Genomic DNA, 26307 nt, shown 5'->3' on the forward strand with positions numbered 1-26307 from the left:
AACAACTACCCATTCGGTTTCATGAAAGCAAATTTCCTCGTTTTTTTTTTTTTTTTTTAAAGACCTGAGGAAGGAGAAGAAAACAAACAAACAAACACCAAAACTGTATGTTGCCCCCTCTGAGGTTCGAACTCAGGACCTTCAGATTATGAGACTGACGCGCTGCCTACTGCGCTAAGGAGGCAACTGTACCGCCCACCCCAACAGAAGGTCTACCAAGCAAGAAAAAAATTCTCGGATTCACAATGCCTCAAAAGAAGATGAAACTATGGTTTAATTCGCGTCTAAAATATGCAGTTTGGAAGGCAAAGCCATGCAGAACAAAATAAGGGTCCGACTGCAAGTCCAGCTCGTTGGCCCTGCAAACTGTCCTGCGAAGACTTAGGGGCGGTGAGGGCAACTGAATCTGGACTTCGCAGAAGTTCTGTTTGCTGTAACCAGGACCTGTGGAGATGCGCTACCTTCTGAAAAGCAAACAGGACTTCAACAGCAAGGACTGCACTCTCTGCCTCCCTCATGAGGTTCCGTGGAGGAGTTTGGTCTCTTGAGATGATGAAGGAGGGCGGGAGAGGCGGGACCCTCGAGATTCTTGCCTCGTTTTTTGGTCAGCCTTTCTCCAGGCTCAAACCAAACTCCCGGACTTGCTCACTCCTGCAGTCCGGGGGCTTACTCCGGATTCCAAGTGGATCTGGAGCCCACAGCATCCACTGGAACTCTCAGTCTGAGTGACTCCTTTTTCCTATATTGGTGACAGATGGGGCAGGTGCCTCTTCCCGCGCCACCTGCGGCGTCACCATTCAAGATGAACCTGGGAGCCATGAGAAAGTAAAGTGTCAGGGGCCAGGGGGTTCTCGGGCTGAGGTGGGAGTGGGGAGGGGAACGCTGGAGGAAGGGCCCCGGGGAACAGTGCAGAGTGGCGGGGGCGTGGGGGCGGGGGGGAGGGAGGAAAAGGACCCGAAATGGGTCACAGTTTGGGTCAGATGATATGCACGTAAAAGCAGAATTTGTGGGAGGTAGCGTGGCCGAGCGGTCTAAGGCGCTGGATTAAGGCTCCAGTCTCTTCGGGGGCGTGGGTTCGAATCCTACCGCTGCCAGGGTCCTTTTGCACCTTAAGCTTGTCTAGGCATTCCAAGTCCAAAGCACACAACAGTTCTCACAGGCTCCAAATTCAGGTAGGTTCCTCTCCTCCTACTACATCTGTTTTCCCAGAGACCAGTGATGACACCTATAGGCACTGCCCCCGAAACAGCGTCCACCTCATGATAAGCCTTCAATTGATTGTTCCAATGAACAAAAAGTTACTGAGCGTTTACTGTGCATGGTATTTACTCCCTCGTATTTTCACCACCCAGCAGTATAGAACACATGACAGACTTTCTTTAATTCATTCTTTTATGTAAAAAAAAGAAGAAAAATCAGCTCCTACTGTGTACCACCTCCTAAGTACTTACTTAGGCCCTGTAAATGCAGTAGTACTTATTATGGATGCATTATTCCATAAATGGTGGACTGGTGAACGGCGGTCAGTCTCCCAATCTGCAATTGGAGACAGGTCCTGCCCGGCCACAGTTCTCAGTATCCCTGCTGCCTTCTCATTTCACATTTTATTTATTTATTTTTTTCATTTCACATTTTAAATCCTATTTAGGTTGATCTGAGGTGTGGCGGCTCTTCTTACGCTCAGCTGCCCTTCACCTCACACCAAATAGAGGCGCTTTCCCCACTCCGCACGTGTCCCTGCGTCTTCTGTTGGGCCCCTCCGTCTCTGCTCCAAGCAATTCTCTCTGTCCTCAAAGTTTCTTACCCTTCAGCAAGGTAGTTGCTGTCTCCTGGAAGCCTCCCTTGATCTCTCTCCAGAATAACAATTAGGCCCTGAGCACCTGGATGGGAACAAGGAAGGAAGTCCCTGCCCTTGTGCCTACGAGAGAAGACAAGCAGTAGAGGCATAATGGCCACAAGAAGGCACAGTTTCCACTGGTAAAGAATGCAACAAGGGAACTATGAATGACACTGTAATATATAGTTACCAAAATAAAGAACATTACGTCAGGACAATGTATAGAAGGACATAGTTGAAATTGTTTCCAGTGGTAACAGTGTTAGAGGACAGGGAGGTTATAAATTGTACTTTAGACACTTGTTTGAGTTGTTAGACTGAGTGGATATTTATTTTATAAGTCCAATAGGTGAATTCACAAATCTGTAAATTAAAAATTTTTTAAAGCCCAATCTGATAAATATGGCATAGGAGAAATGGAACAAACTAGGGAACTTGTAGCAGGCCTCAGCTCAGCCATCCCTTCCTCTGGCAGGTTTTCCTCATTGCTACCTGACCTTAATGGCGTATTCCTGTTGTTTTGCATTGGCCATGCTCTGTTATCACTCTATCCATCACTTATTTTAGCATTTACCATAACTTTTGGAAGTGGAAAATTTTGTGTAATTGTCTGCTTTTCCCTATGCATCATAAACTTTGTCAGGTACAGAACCGTATTTCTCTCACTTCTCCACATCATGAAAACAAAACAGATATTTCTGGTAAGTAGTAATGAATAAATAAATACATGAAAGAATATCTTCCTAATTTGTGAAGTGAGTAAGGTATATAGAGCTCAGGTGCCAGGAAGACCTTGAGATCTTCAGTTTGAGGTAGGGTCATGTGTTCTAAAGCCCCATTTCTACAGGACACTCCAGCTGAACTTGGTTCTTGACCACTGATTTAGCCACACTGACTTGTTCTTTTTGGATTCAGCTCTGCTACCAGGTAAGTGTAAACCGTTCCTGCTCAGATTATGAGGGAACAGTTTGCTTCTGGATTGTTGGACCCAGTCATTTCTTCCCCTCGACATTCCCCTCAGTGGTCTTTGTTGACATTCACCTTGCGATATAAGGTTCACATTCACCTTGTGACCCAACCATGGATAATTCCAAGGGAAAGGAGCAATCTTCTGAACTCCAAACTCAAGAATAAGTAAACCAACCCATGGCCAGATTGGAGAAGGCGATGGCACCCCTCTCCAGTACTCTTGCCTGGAAAATCCCATGGATGGAGGAGCCTGGTAGGCTGGCCTGGTAGCCTGGTAGGCAGTCCATGGGGTCGCTAAGAGTCGGACAGGAATGAGCGACTTCACTTTCACTTTTCACTTTCATGTATTGGAGAAAGAAATGGCAACCCACTCCAGTGTTCTTGCCTGGAGAATCCCAGGGATGGGGGAGCCTGGTGGGCTGCCATCTCTGGGGTCGCACAGAGTTGGACACGACTGAAGCGACTTAGCAGCAGCAGCATGGCCAGATGCCCTATCTTTCAGCTCCATAACCACTATCCTTCCCTGAGATAAAAAATGTGCTAAGGTTGAAAAAACATTGATTTATGCCCCCTTTTTGCCTTGTCTAGCCTCAGAAAACAATTTAAAGGCTATTGCTGAAGAGTGGCTTTTGAGGTCCTGGTTTAATTTTAAAACCAATGGATATAATAGAATAGAGAGTTGATACGCATGGAGGGAAGAACTTAGGAGAACTGTATAGTGACCTGGGCAAAGTCTTTGAATTTCACTGTTGCCCTCTCTACCTCTCCAAAGATATATTCACTTCAATCCAAATTTACTGAGCACCTGTTTTGTGACAGGCACCTTGCTCAGTTGTAAAGCCGGCAAAAGAATGAATGGCAGAAAAATGATTCAGGAATTCGTAAGCAATTCATCCTTGGTAGACTACCAGAGGTCCATGAAGAATGTAGGGTCAGTAATTAATATTTAGACTGACTAAAGTAGTAATTTATACTGAGTATTTTTTCCAGGGATGCTACATATATGATCTCTTTATTATATGTTGTTCTTAATAATTACTAGATAAATAATCATGTTATCTCAATAAAATGAAAATTTAGAGAAATAAGTGACCATGCCCAGCACTATGACGTCCTCTCTTGGCCATCCACACTCCAGGAAACGTTTGTGGGGCCCTATGGCTACTGGAATGTTGTACCTGGGAGCTAGAACCTGGAAAGGAACCCTCCACTTGGCAAAAAGCCACAATCATGTCCTTTAGACTTGTCAGATTTAGCATATGGAGAGAAGGGAAAAGAAAACCCTCCAAAAAAGTCCGACTCTGGGTCATTTATTCACTCCTTCTTTAATTCATGCATGCATTCATTGATTGATCCTTTAATCTATGTGTTCATGCAGCAAGCGGAGAAAGAAATGGCAACCCATTCCAGTATTCTTGCCTAGAGAATCCTGTGGATGGAGGAGCCTGGTGGGCTGCTGTCCATAGGGTCACACAGAATTGGACACGGCTGAAGCGACTTAGCACGCATGCATGCATTGGAGAAGGAAATGGCAACCCACTCCAGTATTCTTGCCTAGAGAATCCCAGGGACAGAGGAACCTGGTGGGCTGCCGTCTATAGGGTCACACAGAGTCGGACACGACTGAAGTGACTTAGCAACAGCAGCAGCAGCAAGCAACAAGCCATAGATTAAGTTTCTATTAATACTATGTACCAGAACCATCCGGTGTCAAAGAGAAATGAGAGCCTGTTCTGTACTTAAGGCATCTCGAAGCGAAAGGACAAATTTTAAAATGGCAAACCCATAATTACACCTAAGCAGGAAGCACCAAGAAACTGAGGTTGCTCTGGAGGCATCTGCAGGTATCCTAGAACGAAAAGTGAAGCTGTGGGGAAAAAACACATGTACGTTAATTTTTCTTTTTTCCCTTTTGAAGGCAAGATGGAAATCGAGTTTGCTTTTGCATGTGTTGGAAATAAAGGCAAAAATCAAAACCGCCAGAGGTAACCATTTTCTCAGATCAAGATCCTGCCCTTCCCCAGACATCAAGGGAAAGAATTATGGGAAGAAGGCTCAGGGGAAACAACCAGCAACCTCCCACAACCTCCCACCCTTGAGTTTGGCTTCTCTATCGTCCTTCACCTTAAAAGTGCAAAGATTTTCCATCCCTCTTTAAAAAAAACAAAAAAGCCCCCGTAAATTAAAAAAGAAGAAAAAATCAATTAGGAAGAAGAGCAGAGCTTTCGGTTAAAGCGGCACGTTTCATTTTAAATTGTTTTTTATACATCTCTGTTGGTTAAAAAAAAAAATAAGTAAATAAAAAGCACAAAGATAGAATAATTTTAAATGAAGTGCAGTCTATAAAAATTTTGGATCACTATGCTGTGTACCTGAAACCAACATTATAAATCAACTATACCTCAATGGGGGGGTGGGGGTGGGGGGCGGGAAGGAGCACAAAGAAAGAGATATCAGATGGACAATGTATCAAGTCAACAGTAAGAGTGGTTCCATGGTGTAATGGTTAGCACTCTGGACTCTGAATCCAGCGATCCGAGTTCAAATCTCGGTGGAACCTTCTTTCTTTTTCACATTCCAATCCCTTAACAGAGTGAACCAAGCTACTTTCAGTTTTTGCACTTTTAATTTTTGATAGGTTCGTTCGGCCAGTGAGAAGGGGCGTGAGAGTACGGTCTCAATAGCCGGCGAGCTCAGGACAGTTTGTAATCACCGAGTCTGTGTACATGTCTTTCGTTCCCATCAGGTTCTTTTTCCTCCCAGGACGCCCCTAGGTTAATGAGCATTCGGTGAAAAGCGCCTTTGATGACAAATCAGAGCACAGAGGAAAACAGGATCCATGATAAGTAGCAACGGAAAAGAAAGGGGTCGGACCTCATTAGGCGTCCGTCGTTAGGGCTGAAAGGGGGGAAGTAGAAAGAAGAGAATGCAATGGCTGAGAAAGTGTTCGTGATCAGGAGAGAAAAAAGTTCTGTCAGAAGTGGGATTCGAACCCACGCCCCCATTCGGGGACCAGAAACCTCTATCAGAGGAAGCTTGTTCGCGCTTGAGTCTGGCGCCTTAGACCACTCGGCCATCCTGACAGGTTGATGTTTCTCGGTAAACAAATAAAACCTTCAGATTCGCTGGACACGCATTCCTCACGAGCTGTTAAATTCTTTAGTAGTTTAAGGTTTATCCGGAAGAATGGGAATCCTTATAAATTAACTAAACCTTCTTTCTCAGTAGAGTCAGCAACTTTGACTGAACCTCTCAACGGTTTGACGTTTCTTCCCTCTCCTTCCCTCTGCCCTCCCCTGTAACCCCAGGATGCTGAAGCTCAAAGATCCTAATGACCCGGAACCGATCCCCGACTGGACAAGCGCGAACTCCCTTTCCTCATTCCCAGAAAGGACACAGAGCGCCGGCTCTATTCCCGAGAAGGTTCCTGGCAAACCAACCGAACTTCCGGGAATTCAACAGGGAAGTAGGGATGGAGCCTGTGTAGACCTGGGGAGAAAACTGGTGAGTTAGTATAGATCAGAAAGGGGCAAGATGAGTGGGTTTTACAGACCTTGAGCATGAAGACTGGATATGGATGTGAGTTTCAGAAAGCAGTAACCAAAAACAGGAAGTAGTAACCAAAAAGGAAAAAAAAAAAAAAGTTGATAAAGTGGAATCCATCAAACCTAAAAACTTTTGTTCATAAAGCTCTCTCTTGGCTCCATCTTCATGGTAGCAGCAGTAGTCACGGTTCAGTCACCAACTCTCAGTTCTTTGTCCTCAGCCAATAGCTACACACACTGGAGGTGACAGGCCAGGAGTTGTGGTTGTTTAGTCTCTAAGTCACATCTGACTCTTTGTGACCACATAGACCAGCCTGCCAGCCTCCTCTGTCCATGGGATCTTCCAGGCAAGAATTTGCATCTTGTGCATTGGCAGGCCAGGAGACGGTCACCCATCTAAGTTCGTGTAGCCTCCCTCAAGGACATCACTCAAGTCGTGCCCCCTGGCAGGGATGCCCCCCGAGAGGATGAGACTACCCTGGGCCAGTGTGGGGTGGAGGCTCTGAGCACTCAACAAGTAGCCGGCCACATGCTTAGAGGTGAAGTCCATGGTCCCTGGCTGATGCTGGGTCAGAATCCCAAAGCAGCCAAACAGGAGCAAAAGAAGATGGGCTGGGCCAAGCGGTATATGCAGTATAACCAGAGCTTTGTCAATATTGTGCCCACCTTTGGCAAGAAGAAAGGCCCCAAGGCCAACTCTCAAGTCCTTTGTAATCCTAGCTTTCTCTAATAAAGCCACTTAACCCAATCAAAAAATAAAAAAAAAAAAAACACACCATTAGAAAAGTGAGCACAGAGGAAAGGCTGTGTGAGAACCAGAAGAAGGTGACTGCTTGCAAGTCAAGGAGAGGGACCTTAGGAGAAATTGCTCTTGCTCACACCTTGACCTTGGACTTCCACTCTCCAGAAAATATACTGAAAAAATTAATTTCTGTTGTTTGAACCACACAGGCTGATGTTTTGTTACAGAAGCCAGAGCACACTAATACAAACATCTTCCATGGTAGCTGAAGACCCTTAAGGGTCCAAGACAGAGGATGTCAGTCCTCTGTAGGCCAGGCCCAGCATCATGTAGAGTCATTCTGCCATACTCTGTGGGTCGGTCAGAGCATTCTAGGCAAGTCCAGATTCAAGAGAAGAATAGAACTGTACCTCTCAATGATACAATGTCACTATGCATATGCATATGGAGAGGAAAGAAACTGATGGTGACCCTCTTGGAGGTAGCTAACCATCCCTGCCCCCACCTAGCCACAGTGGCCTGTGAGCTTAATAAGGGCAGGAAGCAGAGGGTATTTACCAGTCGTTCAATGAAATCCCCTAAAGTCCTGCTCTTTGAAAAAAATGGGTCAGATTAGCTTTCTTCCCCAATGTCTCCAAAGATTTTATCCTCAGGAAATGGAAGACAGTTAAGTTTGGGGAAGCTAATTGCCAACTTAAAAAGAAATCATATTTAGAGAATTCCCTGGTGGTCCAGTGATTAGGACTTGATGTTTTCAATGCCAGGTCTGGGAAACAAGATCCGACAAGCTGCACATCAGGGCATGGCAAAAAAAAAAAATAATAATAATAAAGGAATCACATTTTTCAGTATCAGCATTACCTGGGTATGCTTTGAATTCTCCTATCCTATATCTTGTCTTAGATTGCTCTTTAATCTAGGACCCTTCACACTGGTTGTTAAAAGCCATAACTTAACACTAGGGAATGTTGTTAAAAGAACTAAATGACAGCAATACTGGTATTTGATTTTTTATTTTTTTAATTGTCTAGCAGATACCTGGGACAGCTAGAGAGGACACATATTGTAACGGTTAGAACTTACTCTCTGGAGCTGGTCTACCCAGATTCCAGTCCTGGCTTTATCATTCACTGACTCTGTGACTTTAGACAATTTAGTTAACAATTTTCCCAGCCATAAAATGAAGATCATGATACTAGCATCACCTTTCAGGATCTAGAAATATTTTGTGCTTTAATGAACAGAGTGCAATATATAATAACTTCTTAATAGGTACTTATTAAATGAAAAACTCATCCCTCCTTCCCCATCAACCTGGAAGAATAAGAGGAAGAACTGGTACAAATCAATTATTCTTTAAAAATTTCCTGAATTTTCCCCCCTTCCTCTTCTCAGTCTTCCTTTAGATCCATAGTCGTCCACTCTGAGAGTTGCCCTGTGGGTTCTCTTTTGGTGGGGTTGCTGCGAGATGGTCAGAAAACCACAAAGCCACACCTGTTGAAAAGGAGAACTTATATCTCTTTCCAAAGTGCAAGCAAATCCCTTTTTCTTTTTTTCTAAGTTTTTATTGGAGTATAGTTGCTTTACAATGTCGTGTTAGTTTCTGCTGCTGCTGCTAAGTCACTTCAGTCGTGTTCGACTCTGTGTGACCCCCATAGACGGCAGCCCACTAGGCTCCCCCGTCCCTGGGATTCTCTAGGCAAGAACACTGGAGTGGGTTGCCCGTTGCCTTCTCCAATGCATGAAAGTGAAAAGTGAAAGTGAAGTCGCTCAGTCGTGTCCGACTCTTAGCAACCCCATGGACTGCAGCCTACCAGGCTCCTCCATCCATGGAATGTGTTAGTTTCTACTGTACAGCAAAGTGAATCAGCTGTACATGTACATATATCCTCTCTTTTTTTGATTTCCTTCCCATTTAGGTCACCACAGAGTATTGAGCAGAGTTCCCTGTGCTATACAGTAGGTTCTCACTAATTATCTATTTTCCACATAGAATCAATGATGTATATATGTCAATCCCAATCTTCCAATTCATCCTCTACCCCCAAATCCCTCTCCTTTATCAAATGTCTTACTCTCCTCTCTGTTTCCTGCATACCTCACTACTACACACCTCTTTATTGCTCTGTCTTAAGATGCCTCTCTCCTCCTTGCCTGTTTCACCTTCATTTTCCTTAGAAATAACAGGAGAATGGCACTGCGTATCCTGATTCTTTTCTAGCCCACCTGCCCATTCCTCTGTTCCTATCAGCTCTTATTCTACTAATGTCCTCTTGTGTCACTATTGCATTAGTCTCTAGATGGGTCCGCCTAGTTGGTATTGCCTTACTATGACCTGCACCATCAATTTGTCACTCCTGTGTTCGCAAAGCATCAATGGAACCTCCTCCCTCCTCCCAGACACAGAGTCTGTCCTCCACAAGCAATTTTATCACCATTGTTTTGTTTTCATGACTTTATCTAACCAAAATTATCAGTACTGTCCGTCCAAATTTTCTTCCATGTATTCACTCCTAAACATTCCAAATCAGATTCTCTTACAGTTTGCCAATACCATCCCAATAGTTTACTTATTAATGCTCTTACCGACTCAATGGACATGAGTTTGAGTAAACTCTGGGAGTTGGTGATGAAAAGGGAGGCCTGGTGTGCTGCAGTCCATGGGGTCGCAAAGAGTCACACACGACTGAGCAACTGAACTGAACTGAACTGAACTACAGGAAGAACTGATGCTTTTGAACTGTGGTGCTGGGGAAGACTCTTGAGAGTCCCTTGGACAGCAAGGAGATCAAACCAGTCAGTCCTAAAGGAAATCAATCCTGAATATTCATTGGAAAGACTGATGGTGAAGGTGAAGCTCCAATACTTCGGCCATTTGATTCGAAGAGCTGACTCACTGGAAGAGACCTGATGCTGGGCAAGATTGAGGGCAAGAGAAGGGGGCAACAGAGGATGAGATGATTGAATGGCATCACCGACTCAATGGACATGAATTTGAGCAAACTCCAGGAAATACTGAAGGAAAGGGAAACCAGGTGTGCTGAAGTCCATGGCATTGAACTAAGTCCATGACTTAGCAACTGAACAACTGTGATAACGTTAAGAAGTATGCATAGAATGTGACCCTGGAATCATTAAGTTAATTTTTAGTCTATAATCCAATAAATATTGAAATCCTCTCATTATAATTATATACAGGGCATAACAGCAATCCAGGAGGTCTGGAGAGACGTCTTTGTCCTCACAGAGTTACTGAGGTATCTGATCTCAGTTTCTTTGAAGCATTGTGTAAATAGGTTAGAGAAAAAGAAGTATAAACAGGGAAACTGGTGGAATAGGTCACATTCAATCAGTTACTAACTCATGTAAAAAAGATTTGTAAACTGACATTGTTGAAATCACTTAGTTCAAAATACAATAATGGAAATTAAAATAAACACAGGCAAGGCTGTCCAAATTCAATAAAATTTAGAGGATGAAGGACAATATCGAGAAAATAGCAAAGGAAAACAGGAAACACCAAAGTAGGGACGGGCGAACAACGTGAAAATTTTGTAAGTTTGTTGGATAATGAAAACTGCCTGTGTTACCCACAGGATTATCATTCCCCCTATACTTTTGGAAGGAGCAACCCTGTTTAGGTTCTACTCAATACAGCTCTATGCAGTAGGTATTTTATTAATGAGCAAGCATGTTTAAGTTCTATTCAGTACAGATCGAGGCAGTGGGTATTTTATTATTTTAATGGTAAACCTCCTTAGGGTTAAAAAAGCAAAAGTTGTACGGAAGTCTCCCTCTGCCCTGGGGTATAATCACTCCCATTTCACCAGAGAGGAAACTGAAGCTCAGAATGGTAGATCACTTTGCTTAGGCACAGTAGGAAGTAGCAGAACTGGGCTTGCCTGTTTCTGTCACAGAAATGTTTTCATCTAATAATTAAGCCTTTCTTTTACGAAACAGAACTGTGAGCGCCAGTCAATGGGGTTGTTTGATAGAGTTCCTCGCAGACTGGGTGGGGCTCAGTCGGCTACCCTCAGCCCTCCGGCCTACCGGGGAAGCCAGATGTCTCTTCTTCCCGCACCAACACAAAGCTAGCTTTCTCTCGCCGCGGCAGAGGCCTGGGCAGCAGAGAGGAAACCCAACAAAAGACCCGGGATCCAGGCCCAAGGCCCAAGGCTCGGCGGGGTCGCCCGGAGCGTGCAGGCAGGGGTTACCCTGGCCCAGCCGCACCCGCGGAGACTGCCTGCCTCTAGGACCCGTTCCCAAGGAGCTTCCGCCCGCGCGTTCCGCCCCCGCCCTGGCGGCGAGGCCTCCCGGGTTCCCAGCGAAAGAAACCGTCCAGGCCTGAGGCCGGGATTTCCAGCCTCACGCCTAAGGTCCGGCCCAAGCCCCGCCCCCGAGCCGCCCCTTCCGCTCGCGCAGGGGTGGGGTCTGCGCGGCCGCCGGGATCCGCTCGGACGCGGCCACGTTGTCCTGCGTGTTCTGAGCGCCCGGCTCCGGGAGTCCGATCGGCGGCGATCCTGCTGTCCGTTCGCATAGCCGCTGGGCTCGGTGGGCCCGCGGTATCCCCATACTCCCTCCGCCAGGCGCAGCGGCTCAGGGAGCGGCCCGGCCACCCCGCGGTTCCAGCGCGCGGGCGCGTCTGGGATCGGCCCGGGAGGCGTCGCCCTCAGTCAGCCCGGCTGGCCTTTCCGCACCGCCCAGAAACAGCGGACGGGAGGGAGCGCAGTCGAGTTGGGCTCCGCGCTGGGCTGGGCACCGGGGCCCATGCCCGTTCGCCCCCGCGGGCCCGCGCCATGGCCTCCGGGAGCGTGGCCGAGTGCTTACAGCAGGAGACCACTTGCCCCGTGTGCCTGCAGTACTTTGTGGAGCCCATGATGCTCGACTGCGGCCACAACATCTGTTGCGCCTGCCTCGCCCGCTGCTGGGGCGCGGCGGAGACCAATGTGTCGTGTCCGCAGTGCCGGGAGACCTTCCCGCAGCGGCACATGCGGCCCAACCGGCACCTGGCCAACGTGACCCAGCTGGTGAAGCAGTTGCGCACCGAGCGGCCGTCGGGGCCGGGAGGCGAGATGGGCGTGTGCGAGAAACACCGCGAGCCCCTGAAGCTGTACTGCGAGGAGGACCAGATGCCCATCTGCGTGGTGTGCGACCGCTCCCGCGAGCACCGCGGCCACAGCGTGCTGCCGCTCGAGGAGGCGGTGGAGGGCTTCAAGGTGAGGGCCGGGCGCGCGGGCCGGGGAGGGGCCGGAGCGCCAGTCGGACAAAGGGAGGAGAGAGCCAAAGGGGCTTCCTTTTTTCCGCCTAGAAAATGGCTGAGCCGGACGTGTGGTTCACAGCCGTCATTTCCTCTGTCCGCTCCAGAGCCTCGGCACTCAGATTTGGGAGGAAAACCTGTAGCTGGTGAGGAAGCCAGAAGTCTCCCCACCCTCATTGCCTTATGTGCCTCTGTGTTTACCCTCTCACGGGCACATCATAGATGACGGCCCATGGAGACCTCTCTTGACCGTATATAAGATATTTGTAAAACCACATACGCAGCGACAAGCTTCAGAGACGCTCGCATTCCTTTTGGCTCCTAGATGATCTCAGACAAAAAACACTTGAACGTTGCCAGGCTGTATTCACATCAAATAGGTGCCCATCACCTCTCCTTTCCCCCAACACTTCCCTGTGCTCCGTCCTCTTCTAGAACCTCCCGGAAAAGAACAAGTTCCTTACTGCCTAAGTCGTTTAACCACTGTGAGACTCATAGGAGATAAGACTTATGAAGACTGAGTGAAATAAAATACTGTGTGGATCCCCTTGTGAACCAACAGATTGGCACAGCTCAACAATAACATGGAAATAAAGTATTAAATATAAAACAGTTGTAAGGCAACATTCAAGGCGTGCACATAATCTGTGTTTGAGGACTGCAAGAACATGCACACAATTATGTACATGTGTAAATGTGAGTACTTGCATGCAAAATTATTCACTGAACATTTATGGTGCTTTCAAAAATATCATTTTACTCACACTGGTGATAACACTCTAGTAGGTTGAGAAGGTGGTGTTGGCTCATATCATACCAGCGGGAAATAAAAGTTAAGTCCTTTTCTCCATACACGTCCCTGAAAGCTCGACAACTAAAGCCTTCTAGTCCATTCACCTTTCCACTAAGCCATGCGGTATCCTTCCAAAGGCAGGTAGGTGACCCACCATTTAAGATACAAACTACCAAAGGAGAGGTGTGCCACGGTGATGGCAGTGTGATCCAAGGACAGCCTCTCACCAAGAACTTGGCATCACGAATGTGGGTTGCACAGATGATAAGCAAAAGAGTCACACTGCTGAGGCCTGCCTTATCTTGAACTGTACACCTGTTTTTGCTTTTTCAGGAGCAAATCCAGAACCAGCTGGACCACTTAAAAAGAGTGAAAGACTTAAAGAAGAGGCGACGGGCACAAGGAGAGCAGGCGCGAGCTGAACTCTTGGTGAGGTTCCTGGGAATTCACAGATAATATCAGTTCTGCTGGTCACTCTCGTATATTGTAAGACTTGTAAACTTCCTTTAACTTTGTGCAGTCAGATCACCCAGAACTTCTATGTGCGGGTAGAACAACCTTACATGGCAGTTGGGAATTCACCTGGAGAACCGAGGGATTCCCACGTTTGGGGGGAAAAGGATGGAATAGTCGACTTTAAAACCCCTGGAGATCTGACTTAGCAAAAGTTTAATCTGCGAGCTTTGTGCAGATCAGGGTTGATGCAGGTGAAATTCTTGGGCATTGGTTAGCAGCCTTTTGTATCATTCTGCAGACAGATGCTGACAGTGGCTTTCTATAACTCAACTGTTGCTTCTTGCTGGAATGTTCTTTTTCTTGGCAATGATTCTATTCTGAACTTTTCTCTTTGTTCCCTTCTCCTAGTTTCCCAAGGCCTTTGTGGTAGGGATATTTGGGGGAGAGGGTGGTGGTTCTGGAAAAAGTAGTCCCTTAGCTTTCTGTAAAAGACTAGAGAGTAAATAGTTTTGGCTTTGTGGCTCAAATCTCTATCACAACCAGTCAGCTCCCTTGTTGTAGTTGAAAAGCAGCTAAAGACAACATTTAAATGAGTGGATCTGTTTCCCAATAACATGTTACTCCAAGGGAGTAAAACACGGGAGTTTGCTGACCTTTTATTCAGAAACAAGCTTTTATGGAGTCCCTCAGTGGGACAAGTGGTGGAGAAGGAAGGAGAGATAACCTTTGGCAAACAAACTGTGCCAGTAGAGAATTATGCGCAAAGCCAGTGAGACAGGAGGCCAGATAGAGGGTATGGATTACATGTGAAAGGTTTAAGGAAACTAATCAAGGTTATTATGTGAGGATTGTTGTAGAAGTTTTGCTTGTATGTTCCAAACCATCCTGCACAGGGCACCCATCTGATCGTGTGACTTCTCTGACAGTGTTTCATGGCTCCCACTTGCAGTAAAGTCCTGCCAGGCTTCTTGTCTCTTACTTTATCTGCCGTCTTCACAAGCACTCATGTGCTCCAGCCAGACCCCATGATTTGCCTTCCCACTCCTTGGTCCATGGCATTTCTTCTGCCTGGAAAGCTCTCCTGTTCTTTGAACATAAAGTGAACTTCTGTTCATCCTACAAGACTCTGTGAACACTGCTTCTGGGAACTGTATCAATTTCTATTGAATGCAGTCACCCTACTTTTGCTTATCTAGCCATGATGACATGTATCACATGAACCTGACTGTCACTTGACTGAGTTCCTTGAGAGCAGAGACTGGCTTTTTTTTTTTTTTTTTTAGACTCTTGATTATCACTGGGGTAATTCAGTTCTCTGCCATTGTATATCCAGTCAATAAAGACTGGAAAAAAATAAGTGAGTGAACAAGATGCTTGTTTTGGTATACTGGGATGAAATAATGAGGTCTTGGGGTAGATAGACAGGGGAGAAACGTGAAGGGCTCTAGAAGCATCCTTTCCTCTCTTCACTGCTCTTCCCTGTGGTCTACACAGAGCCTGACCCAGATGGAGAGGGAGAAGATTGTTTGGGAGTTTGAGCAGCTGTATCACTCCTTGAAGGAGCATGAGTATCGCCTTTTGGCCCGTCTCGAGGAACTAGACTTGGCCATCTACAACAGTATCAATGGTGCCATCACTCAGTTCTCTTGCAACATCTCCCACCTCAGCAACCTGATCGCCCAGCTGGAAGAGAAACAGCAGCAACCCACCAGGGAGCTCCTGCAGGTAAGACTGAAAGCCCCCTGCCAAGACAGCTCCTGCTCTGCTAAGCAGTGTCCAGGGCCCCCTACTCCCTTGTTGAAACTCTGATTGTAGCAAGGGCATGTTGGAAGGGAAATGTACAATAGAGGCCCTGGTTGGCACAACTTGGGTCAGTCAGTTGCACTATGTCGTGGAAAGCTCAAAAGGAAGACCTGTCCTACTCAAGCCTGTCCTCCACTGATAAGTGGTCTGATCACAGGCGAGGCTCTTGACCTCTCTGGGCCTCAGTTACTCATGTAATGAGGAATTTGGCCCACATGTCATTTAAAGATTCTCCTCACCCCAGTATCCTATAATTGTAACATGTATGTGCACACCAGGACAACCACAAAGTAACAAGTACCACAGGAAGTGGTCAGCCCAAGCAGTCTTGGGGTTTAATCTTGGTTGTACAGGTGATAAAGCTGCAGTAGACCCAGCCCAGCAAGACCACAGGAAATGATCTGATTATTTGTCTGTTGTTTGTTCGTTCAGTGCATATGAATTTTCTGTTCTGCGTCAAGCACTGGAATTAAGTGGATAAATAAGCTCTCCTGAAATTTAAATTCTGATGTCGAGATCATATGATAAAGAAGTGAACAAACAAGTATCATCAGTGTTGCCATTAAAAAAGGGCTGATGGGTTTAGGGTCAAGAAACTATGGCCCACCACCTGTGTTTGTGTGTCCTGCGAGCTCATTGTGCTTTTTAGTTTTGAATAGTTGGGGAAGAAAAATCAGAAGAATGTTTGTTATTTTGTGATATGTGAAATTGCATAAAATTCAAGCTTCATTGTCCATGCATTTTTATTGGAACATAGCCACGCCCATTTATTTATTTTGTATTATCTGTTGTGCCAGAGACTGTATGGCCTTTTTCTTAGAAAAAGTTCATCAACTCCTACTTCAGATTAAAAAGAGAAGGCTTAATCTTGAGCCTTAATGAACACCAATATTTAATTGCCAGAGAGAGAAGGAAGAGCTTGCAGGGGGAACAGTTTACCAGAGAGGCAATATGTGATCAGGGAGGAAGAATGTTTCTGGAAGGAGGGAGTGGACAACAGAGTCTAATGCAGTTGAGGGGAAATAATATGAAGGCTGAGGTCCATTTGGTTTAAAAACATGAGCATCCTTGATAAACTTGGTGTACAGCTGCCCGAGTGGGCAATCTGGGCAGGAGCCACGTGAGGAGAAGTTGTAGTGACAGGGTGAATGGAAGCTGCGAGAGTAAATGACTATTTCAATAAATAAGGCTGTGAAAGAGATATAAAGAAAATACTTGGAGATGAGGTAGAATTGTGGAGCTTTATGGGGAGAGGATGCTTAAAGAAACCAGTTAAACATATCTTTTAAAAAAATGTGGAGAGGAGTGTCTGTTGTAAAGATTCAGGTGAAGAAAATTTACTTAAGCTCTAAGGATGAACTCATCTCTGATGTGCTGTTTCTGAAAAGGCAGAAGGAAGGGTAACTGAAGCATGTAGGTGGGACTTAGCTTTGAAATATCCTCTGTTGTATAAGAAGAAAGGAGGGTGGGGACAGGTAGATGCAGCAGGTTGTGAGGTTTGGTAGCAAAAACGTCTTGGCTTCTGTCCTCTTTTGAAGTTGGAAAGCGGCACCATCTGCTGCCATTGAGCAGGGGTTGGAGAAAATAACGAGTTTGAGGATTGTGGGAAAGTTCTGAAATTATTGTTTCAGAGTATGGGAAAGCAAATTGGTTTGCAAGACGTAGTCGAGTTATTTGGTCAGTGAATGTCAGTTTATATCAGAATTTGTCTGTCCAGTTGTGTGACTTTTTCCCGTCCTGGCTTTGCTTTTTCTGATTGTGACTGTTCTGGTTCCAGACCTAGGGAAAGCTGGTAGTTGGGTTCATCCAGGATTAGGGCTTTGCAAGATGTGAGGGTTTTTTTGTTTTGTTTTTGGCCTTGCCACACTACTTGTAGGATCTAAGTTCCTTGACCAGGGATTGAACCTGGGCCCATGGCAGTGAAAGCACAAAATCCTAACCACTGAACTGGTCAGGGAACTCCCCCTGTTCTGACTTTTTTATTATGATAAAATATACATAACTTAAATTAACCATTTTAACTGTTTCAAAGTGTGCTACTTGGTACATTTAGTAAACTTAATGTTATGCAACCATCACAGCTGTATAGTTCCAGAACACATTGATCATCTCAGAAGGAGACCTCGTACCCATTAAACAGTCACTCCTCATCCTTTTCTACCCAGTGGCAACCATGGGTTTGCTTATTTTTTTAAGGTATTTGTGAGAATATTTCTGAACACATGGACCATGAATTCAAAACTGGATGATAAAGAAAAGCAGAGAAAGAAGAGGGCAAGTTGTGGACTCCATGGGGGAGAGTGGTCATGGTAGAAGTCATTTGAAAAGTAAACTGAATCTTAATGTGGAGAATGAGGGCATTCCCACTAAGGTCAGGAACAGGGCAAGATGGCCACTGTTGTCTAACTGTATTTTAACATATGAACACACACATACAGAGGAATGTTATGCAACTATAAAAAAAGGAAAAGGAAGGTACCTATGATATAACTGATATAGAGGAGTTTCTATAATGTATTGGGAAGTGAAAAAAATCAAACTGCAAAACAGATTATGCTTTTTGTGTAAGAAAGAAGAGATAATTAGAAAATACATGTATCTGCAGGTATTTGCAAGGGAAACACTGGAATGATAAACCAGATAATAATGGGGAGAATGGGATGAGAAGAGATAGGAAAAAAGTGACAGATTCTCTGACCAAGTCTCAGATTTTTTGAGCACCGAAATAATTAAGAATAGTGATGAGTTATAACCCATTGAATAAAGTAGGAATTGATGGATCCATACTAATAATAAATAAGGGAAAATTCTTCCTTCCAGTAGACTGTTGACTAAGTAATGTACAAGCAATTTTGAGGCAAGAAAATGATCATTGGGCAGCTATCATAGTGAAAAGTAATTTAGACAGTAATTATCTACAGATGCTAAATCTGAGGGGGAGTTCGATAAGGGCTGGAATATTAATTTCTAAAGTGTCACTTTGAGATACTTTTTAATTATAAAAGGAAAAATAGTAGCTATAACATACCACCAATAAAGGGAAAGTGAATATCAATTATTTTTAGAAGGATACACAATGTAAGCTTGAATTTAATCATGGGGCAATACCTGGGAAACCCAAGTGGACAGATATTTTTAAAATAATTAGCCTGTATTAAGGCAGTATTGGGGTCTTCCCTGGTAGCTCAGCGGTAAAGAATCTGCTTGCCTGTGCAAGAGACATGGGTTCAATCCCTGGGTTGGGAAGATCCCCTGGAGGAGGAAATGGCAACCCACTCAAGTATTCTTGCATGGAGAATTCCATGGACAGGGGCCCTGGCAGGCTACAGTCCATAGGGTTGCAAAGAGTCGGACACAACTGAAGCAACTTAGCGCACACACACACAATAATAGGTCAAAGAAAGCAAGCTGGGCAGGCAGGTAGGCAGTTGTGGTCCAAGAGTGAGATGCTTGAGTTAGTAAATTTGAAATCTTGAGATCTTTGACCAGTGTGCAGGAAGGGAATGCAGGAAGATGCTAGAATAGCAAATAGTGTGTATCCCAGTTTGCTCTGCCCAGGTTTTACACAGAGTGTGCTCCTTGTCTCCGTGGCTTCTCCTAGGAGGGCCAGCCTGTAGTTCAGTTTCTAACAAACATCTATGAGAGAAAACTGACATTATAAATGATTTCTCATGGTTTTCATTTTCCTTTCTCTTATAGGACATCGGGGACACATTGAGCAGGTACAGTTTTCTCTTTCCCCAGTGCAAAATCAAGCCTGAGTAGACTTTCCCTCATACTTAGAAACTCTTGAAGGAGCCCAGAGCCTGAGGACGTCTTAACAAATTTGACACATATCCTGTCTGTCCCCGAACTGAGTCACTACTGTGCAAAGAACTAGATGGACTGCAGCTCTTCTCAGTAAAACTAAGGAGTTATTGACAAATAATGAGGGTGAGGAGTGAAGTGGGGGGCCCACTGGGGAGGGTGCTGGTAGTTTATGAGGACACTTCTATGGAGAGGGTGGAGACTCACAGGGCCTCGGGCAAAGTGCAAGGGTATTTGATAGTTTTTATTTCAGAATCCTTTCTCTTTTGTCATCTCTGTCTTTGTTTCTGGCTCTCTTTTTTCTGTAATGGGGAAAATATAGGCTAAGAAAAGTGTGACCAGCTCAGAGTTATATAATGAGTCATGAGTTACCTGGATTCTGGCTCTTGTTTTCATTATTTCTCTACTGTATCATCAGACGGACAGTGAGGAAGAGCTACCTGGAAGTTGGAACATGACCAAGCGGGAAAAGCCCAGAATGGGCAAGAAGCCATGATTAAATTGTGTTTTCAGTGTTGGATGGCAAGGACAGATGGGATAGACCTTGGGGAATATCATGTTTGTTGTAGGAATGCCTACTGGGGTAAAGCCTGACTTTGAGGAAAACTGAACTTTGAAGCTAAGTAAAACCCTGAAGGGTGAAAACCCTTCAGAGGAAGTGCAGCTTGATTGTGTGAGAGCATTTGAGGAGATGGGCTAGAAGGGCCATGTGAATAGAATTGTTGATAGAGCTGAGCTTTTTGAGGGCTGCTGAGATGGGATGGTATTGAGCTGGAACTTGTAGTAGTCCCTGCCAAGTGGCCCTAACAAATACTGCCCTCACTTGCTGCTTTTACTTTTTGATGCCAGTCTAGTTCTGAACTAACAGAGAGATAGATCCTTTAGGTTCTAGCATTTGTGAACATTAAGGTTTGGGTTTGACTCTGAAAAATTTTTGACTTAATCTTTGACTTAAGGCTTAAACATAACTAAAACATTTTGCCATCATTAAAGAAATGTGCAGATAGCTAGCCCAGGGCTGGTTTGGTGGCTCCAGTGATTATCATCAGACCCTCAGGTTTCTTTCCATTTACTCTTCTGCCATACATAAGCTATAGTCCTCATTCTTCCAGCCCAAGAAACCTCCTAGAATGCTAACCAGTCACATTGCATTCCTTTTTAAGCAGACTTCTCAAATTAGTGCAAGATACTTCTTAGCTCTCATTGGCCAGAGCTTAGTCACACGGTCACATTCAGACCAGGCAGGCATGAATGCAGTAAAATTTGGAAGGTGAGAGAAGGGATATTGGGTGTGTGATTAGCAGTCAGTGTTTGCCACAGACCCTTTGAGGGGGTTTGTGGGTAACTGGATATTGTCCAGAGAGTACCCGTCTGTCTGAAGATGTCATTCTTGCCATATTTGGGAACCTGAGCGTTATGGGTCATTGCCCGCCATGAATGTCAAGGACTTGATCATGGAATCTAGTGCTTTCTGGCAAAGTCAGGCTTATATTCAGTTTAATTCAGCGAATCTTTTGGAGGGCATATACCATTTGAAAAGCCAGAAGCTAATGCTGTGGGAGAATATGAAGGTAAGATGACTCCCCTACTCTGGTCCAGAGGATCACAGTCTAGGAAGAGAATAGGAAAAGGGCTCTACTGGCTGCTATTAAAGACTGTCCACCAATCCACTGACTGGCCAGTTTAGCCCAGGCTTTGTCCTAGACCCTGAAAGAAGTTGGGGGTGGGGGTGGGGGATTCACTCATGGATTTTTTTAAACTTAGGGCTGAAAGAATCAGGATTCCTGAACCCTGGATCACACCTCCAGATCTGCAAGAGAAGATCCACATTTTTGCTCAGAAGTGTCTGTTCTTGACTGAGAGTCTGAAGCAGTTCACAGGTAATGTGAGAAGAGGGATCTCTGAGGGTTTATGCTCTGAATAACTGTATTGCTTGAGAGGAAGTGTTTTCCAGCTAGATAATGGAATGCAAACTGAATATCTTCTTTTCTCCCCATAGAAAAAATGCAGTCAGATATGGAGAAAATCCAAGGTAAATTTATCTACTTAATGGGCTTTTGATGTTGCAGTTTCCTGGAAAGATAAACATCTGCACCAAAGTGTGGGAAAATGGGAAATGAGTGATGTTCAGTGGCCGGCTTCCCCTATTATTTCACATCTTTCTTTTGGCTTTGTTAGTTTTTTCAATTAATAGCCTCTTGTTTCAATTTGAAGTCTTTTAACTAAATACACTCATTTCTCAATCTACATTAATGGAGGAGGAAAGTATACAATCCAACAATTAATGCAGAATTAATTTGATTATTTAAAAATTATTTTTAATTGAGAAGGAGAATCAAGAGAAACTTCTAGCTATATTCCATTTGTAGTTATAATTTATTGAGTTTCTGCTACATGTGGGCACTGGTACTGACCGGGAGGAGGAAGAATTGAACATCGCTGGTTGAGGCAACACCTCGAGGGCAAGAACCTAGGTAGGAACAGGGATTCAGGAGTCTGGCTGCCTGGGTCCTGGGCCTACCTCTGCCACCTGATAAGCATTCTACACTGTATCTTCCTCATTTTACAAATGAGGAAGATAATAGCTCTTACCTCACAAGGCTGTAAGGATGAGGTTTACTTACAATTTCTGAAGTGTTCTAGAATGGAGCCTTCATGTATATTTATTCAATAAAGTGTTCTAGGTATTTAAGGGGCACTCTTCAAATACAACATCTTCTGCTCGTGGTAACTTATAAGCATATAACACATATGCGTGCGTGCTAAGTCGCTTCAGTCATATCCGACTCTTTGTGATCTGATGGACTGTTGCCCGCCAGGCTCCTCTGTCCCTGGGGTTCTCAGGACAAGAGTGGGTTACTATGCCCTCCTCCGGGGATCTTCCCCACCCAGGGATTGAACCTGCAGCTCCTGCACTGCAGGTGGATTCTTTACCACTGAACCACCAGGGAAGCCATAGCATATATGGCTGTGTACAAAATGCTGAAATTCCTAGGCAGCTTGATAGAATCGAAACCCTTATATGTATATAATCACTTTTCATATTTATTATAAATTACAAATCCCCATAATTTTGATAATTTCCTATATGTGCTAAAACTTTATTTGCATGGCATCTTTTCAGGTAACATACATTTTTCACGTCTGGCAACATAGATTTAGGGAATGCTCACAAACAGAACAGGGAGAAACTCCACTTAATACCAGAAGTGGTTAGCTCAGACACGACATTCCTTGATCTGTCTCTCCTTTATTTTTCCTGCTCTTCTCCTGCACTTAAGCAGCCCATTGAGAACATACCTGTGAAAATGCTTTGTCAACTGTAAATGCATTTTGCTGCAAATGGTGTAGTTTGCCCCAGCTTGGTAGTGGGTGTCACTTAAACCACACATCCCCTAGAACAGGTAGCTTATGAAAACCAAGAGTTAGGTATCATGTGGACTTAGAACCATGTCTCTCCCTGCAGAGCCAGCTGACCCACTGAGGAGTGGAATCCTTAATTTTGCCTCAGTTTGATGCCATATGCTTCCAGTGTTGAGCTTGTGTTATTTTTGTGCTCAAAGTTCCCAACCCCTCTTCCCTTTGAGCTCTTGGCTGGAAGATGGAGTCTTACGCTATATGAAGAAATTAATGCAGGACTGACAGCAGGGGTTCTAATGGAAACCATGGCTTTATGATGACTCCTAAAGCTTCTTCTGCTGGGTACTTCCTAGAAATACTCAGATAACTTCCATAACTTCTTTTCTCTTTTGTTTTTTTCAGAATTGAGAGAGGCCCAGTTATACTCAGGTGGGTGATAGGAGACAAAACCATTTGGAAAAAGGAGTAAAAATCCCTATCAACCTAACTACTATTGTGAATGATTTTGGAAAGTGCCTTGATTTGAATCCTTTAGGTTACATTTATTTTAAAAAAATGATAATAATCACAAAAAATTTGTTATTTCTATGTGTTTATAATATTTGCTTCCTAAAATGCCTCAGATCTGAAACCATGGACCTTTGAAATAGGAGGAAATTGAATTCAGGTGCTAGGAAGGATTATCGAGTTGAAACTACGGTTTCCAAAAATTAGCACACTACCAGTGCTAGTACACTGATCCACTGCTGTGCTCACCCAGCCTTGGGCAGTGTGTGGTTTACAAAAAGCATCCTTCCGAAAAGATTGAGCTTGCCTCTTATTCTGAGAGCTAGAGAAAGTCTAGGAAAACGCTTGCATCATCCCTTCTCTGTGTCTCAGATCTAGAGTTGAAACTCTCCCTCCCCTTGACAATCACCTTCACCTGAGGTTCACAGACTGGGTAAATCTATGATCTCAAAACTCATCTGAGGTTTGTATTCACATGACCACCTTCTGTTTCATGGGATCTTCTTCATGGACAAACAACATGTGTGTTAGTTGCTCAGTTGTGTTCGACTCTTTTGCGACTCCATGGACTAGGGCTCGCTGGGCTCTTCCGGGATTCTCCAGGCAAGAATACTGAAACAAGTTGCTATTTCCTTCTTCATCATGAACAGAGAGACTCTACAAACAGTGGGTCTTCTTTTATTAATGTCCCCTGGTTGTGATCCATATTTAATTCTTTCAAGATTGAATATGTTGCTTATGTCTTGCATTTCCTAATATTGCACAGGGTACAGTAGAGGGAACCAAAGAGCATAAGGCACTGCCCTACCCTTGGAGTTAAATGTCTGGTTGGAGGTATGAGGTCTACCCATGACATGAGGGGATAAATGGGCAACTGTTGTGAACAGATTGTTGAACCAAGAACCATGCCTCTGAGGTTCTTGGTCACCTCCACCAGTTGTCATGAGCCTTTTGTGGGAGCCAGTCAGCCTACCTGAACTATGGTTCAGAGAGATAATGTTAGGGAATCTTCCTTCTGAATAAGAAATGAAGAAAAGTGAGAGAATATGTCAGTGATTTTAAAACTGGAAACCACCACTTGATTGTAAGATGCATGTGGCACTATTTAGTGTCTTTATCTGACATAATGTGGATATCCGTATGTTTCACAGCATGTTAATATTGGTTGTAGAGTGCTACACCACACCCTGCCTATCTAAATACTGTATTCTGTGAAACTTCCGGCCTCTGAGGCTTTCGGATTAAGGGGTTGGACATACACATAAGAAAACCTTAAATTCAGCTTATAATGGATATTGTGGTTTAAAATGTGGAAAAGCAAGTGGAAGTAAAAATTTCAGTACTTCCAATATATCCTAGCTAAATGAGATAACTAGCTAATCCACACAGTAATTTTGGGAATGTCAGCTTCAGGGTGGACTTGAATGTATAAAATTGAATGTGTCTTTGCTGGAGAGCTCTTACTCTCTTCTCAGGGCTAGGAGAAAAGCTGGGTGTTCAGAGTGGGCTCTCCTGGTGCTCGGCTAATCCTCCTTTGCCCCTGTGTTTCTCTGCAGTGGATGTGACTCTGGACCCAGACACAGCCTACCCCAGCCTGATCCTCTCTGATAACCTGCGGCAAGTGCGGTACAGTTACCTCCAGCAGGACCTGCCCGACAACCCTGAGCGGTTCAATCTGTTTCCCTGTGTCTTAGGCTCTCCCTGCTTCATCGCTGGGAGACACTATTGGGAGGTAGAGGTGGGCGATAAAGCCAAGTGGACCATAGGTGTCTGTGAAGACTCGGTGTGCAGAAAAGGCGGGGTAACCTCGGCCCCCCAGAATGGATTCTGGGCAGTGTCCTTGTGGTATGGGAAAGAATACTGGGCTCTCACCTCCCCAATGACTGCCCTCCCCCTGCGGACCCCTCTCCAACGGGTGGGGATTTTCTTGGACTATGATGCTGGCGAGGTCTCCTTCTACAACGTGACAGAGAGGTGTCACACCTTTACTTTCTCTCATGCTACCTTCTGTGGGCCTGTCCGGCCCTACTTCAGTCTGAGTTACTCTGGAGGGAAGAGCGCAGCTCCTCTGATCATCTGCCCCATGAGTGGCATCGATGGGTTTTCTGGCCATGTTGGGAATCATGGTCATTCCATGGAGACCTCCCCTTGAGGAGGTGAACTTGGGCCAGAAGGGCTGCTGGCCGTACTCCCTCCCCAGGCATGAGGCATCTTGTTGCCTTGCCACTTCCTGCCCATCGCAGCTGGATGTTCTTACCACTTTTCATGCCCTGCAGTGCAAGACAGGATGTCTGTGTTCTCTGCCATCCCCTCCTTTCCCATGAAAATTGTGAGATGTAATAAGTTATCGAGATTGCCCAGAAATAAAAACCAGATATCCACCTCCAGTGTTCCATACTTCTTGGTCTTACACATTACTGGAGGGGATAAAGAATATGGATAATCTTGGGTTAGGAGAGCCATTCAAGATATTTACACCTGGGCTCAGCCCCATATACTGATCATGGGTATTTGCTGTCATTTCTGAACCAGGGCTTCTTTCTGAGAACCCACAGCTGGACTATAAAGTCCTGTCAGCATGGATCCCTTTGTCCCAGTTTTTCCTTCTGGGATTAGTACCTCTACCCCTGATTCTCAATCTGCTGTAGTTTTATTAACTCCATTAAAGAGGCCTGTTTGTGTTTTGATTAGTTACAGTTATTTTACAGTAATGGTGGGAAATAGCCCCACCTCTGTTATGAGATAATGTTCTAATCAATGTGCTCTTTGCCTCTGTCTTTCTGAGGGCTTTGTCAGCTCCCTTCATTCTAATGAAAAGTGTATCCTGGTCCTGGATGCACATAATCCGGGATTATTTACTGCTCAGCACCACTCATTGTTCCTACCTCCCCTCCACTTCCATTTGTGGACTGATGGTCAGTCATACCCCATCCCTGGAAGGATTCTGGGGCAATATTCCAGGGGATTCATTGACTTGTCTCCATTTCTCCCTTCTATTTCAAGGGAAGGGGGAATTTACCTTTCCAATGTGTGTACCATCAAGGGGCTATTCCATCCCTCTGGCCATTGGATCACGAGGCATTCCGAGGTCAGAAGGCCAAGGCAGATCACTTAGTGCAAGCCCCCATGATGGTTCTTAGTCTTCTCTTTCTTTGGGTACCTGCTCCTCTGTTTAAAAATAAAGTGAGTATGGATGTTGTTTACACTGTTGTTGTTTTCTGGGTGTTGGTA

The 26307-nt window shown here is 44.9% G+C and overlaps 1 protein-coding gene and 4 non-coding genes across 5 annotated transcripts; 3 read left to right on the forward strand and 2 right to left on the reverse strand.

Annotated features, from left to right (window-relative positions):
- Positions 1 to 111: 111 nt before the first annotated feature.
- On the reverse strand, positions 112 to 184 carry TRNAM-CAU (transfer RNA methionine (anticodon CAU)). The gene has a single exon. It is a non-coding gene; the product is annotated as a tRNA-Met (tRNA).
- Positions 185 to 1012: 828 nt separating this feature from the next.
- Positions 1013 to 1094, forward strand: TRNAL-AAG (transfer RNA leucine (anticodon AAG)). The gene has a single exon. It is a non-coding gene; the product is annotated as a tRNA-Leu (tRNA).
- A 4200-nt stretch (positions 1095 to 5294) lies between these two features.
- On the forward strand, positions 5295 to 5366 carry TRNAQ-CUG (transfer RNA glutamine (anticodon CUG)). The gene has a single exon. It is a non-coding gene; the product is annotated as a tRNA-Gln (tRNA).
- A 412-nt stretch (positions 5367 to 5778) lies between these two features.
- TRNAL-CAA (transfer RNA leucine (anticodon CAA)) lies at positions 5779 to 5889 on the reverse strand. Its single transcript has 2 exons — positions 5852 to 5889; positions 5779 to 5824 (listed from the first exon to the last, which is right to left on the reverse strand). It is a non-coding gene; the product is annotated as a tRNA-Leu (tRNA).
- Positions 5890 to 11512: 5623 nt separating this feature from the next.
- On the forward strand, positions 11513 to 26279 carry TRIM27 (tripartite motif containing 27). Its single transcript, XM_061147301.1, has 8 exons — positions 11513 to 12309; positions 13477 to 13572; positions 15094 to 15324; positions 19102 to 19124; positions 20974 to 21089; positions 21209 to 21241; positions 22972 to 22998; positions 24633 to 26279. The coding sequence occupies exons 1-8, from the start codon at positions 11890 to 11892 to the stop codon at positions 25226 to 25228; spliced, it is 1542 nt and encodes a 513-aa protein (XP_061003284.1). The 5' UTR covers positions 11513 to 11889; the 3' UTR covers positions 25229 to 26279.
- Positions 26280 to 26307: the final 28 nt, after the last annotated feature.

Source organism: Dama dama, chromosome 7 (assembly GCF_033118175.1).
Source record: "Dama dama isolate Ldn47 chromosome 7, ASM3311817v1, whole genome shotgun sequence".
Lineage (NCBI taxonomy): Eukaryota > Metazoa > Chordata > Mammalia > Artiodactyla > Cervidae > Dama > Dama dama.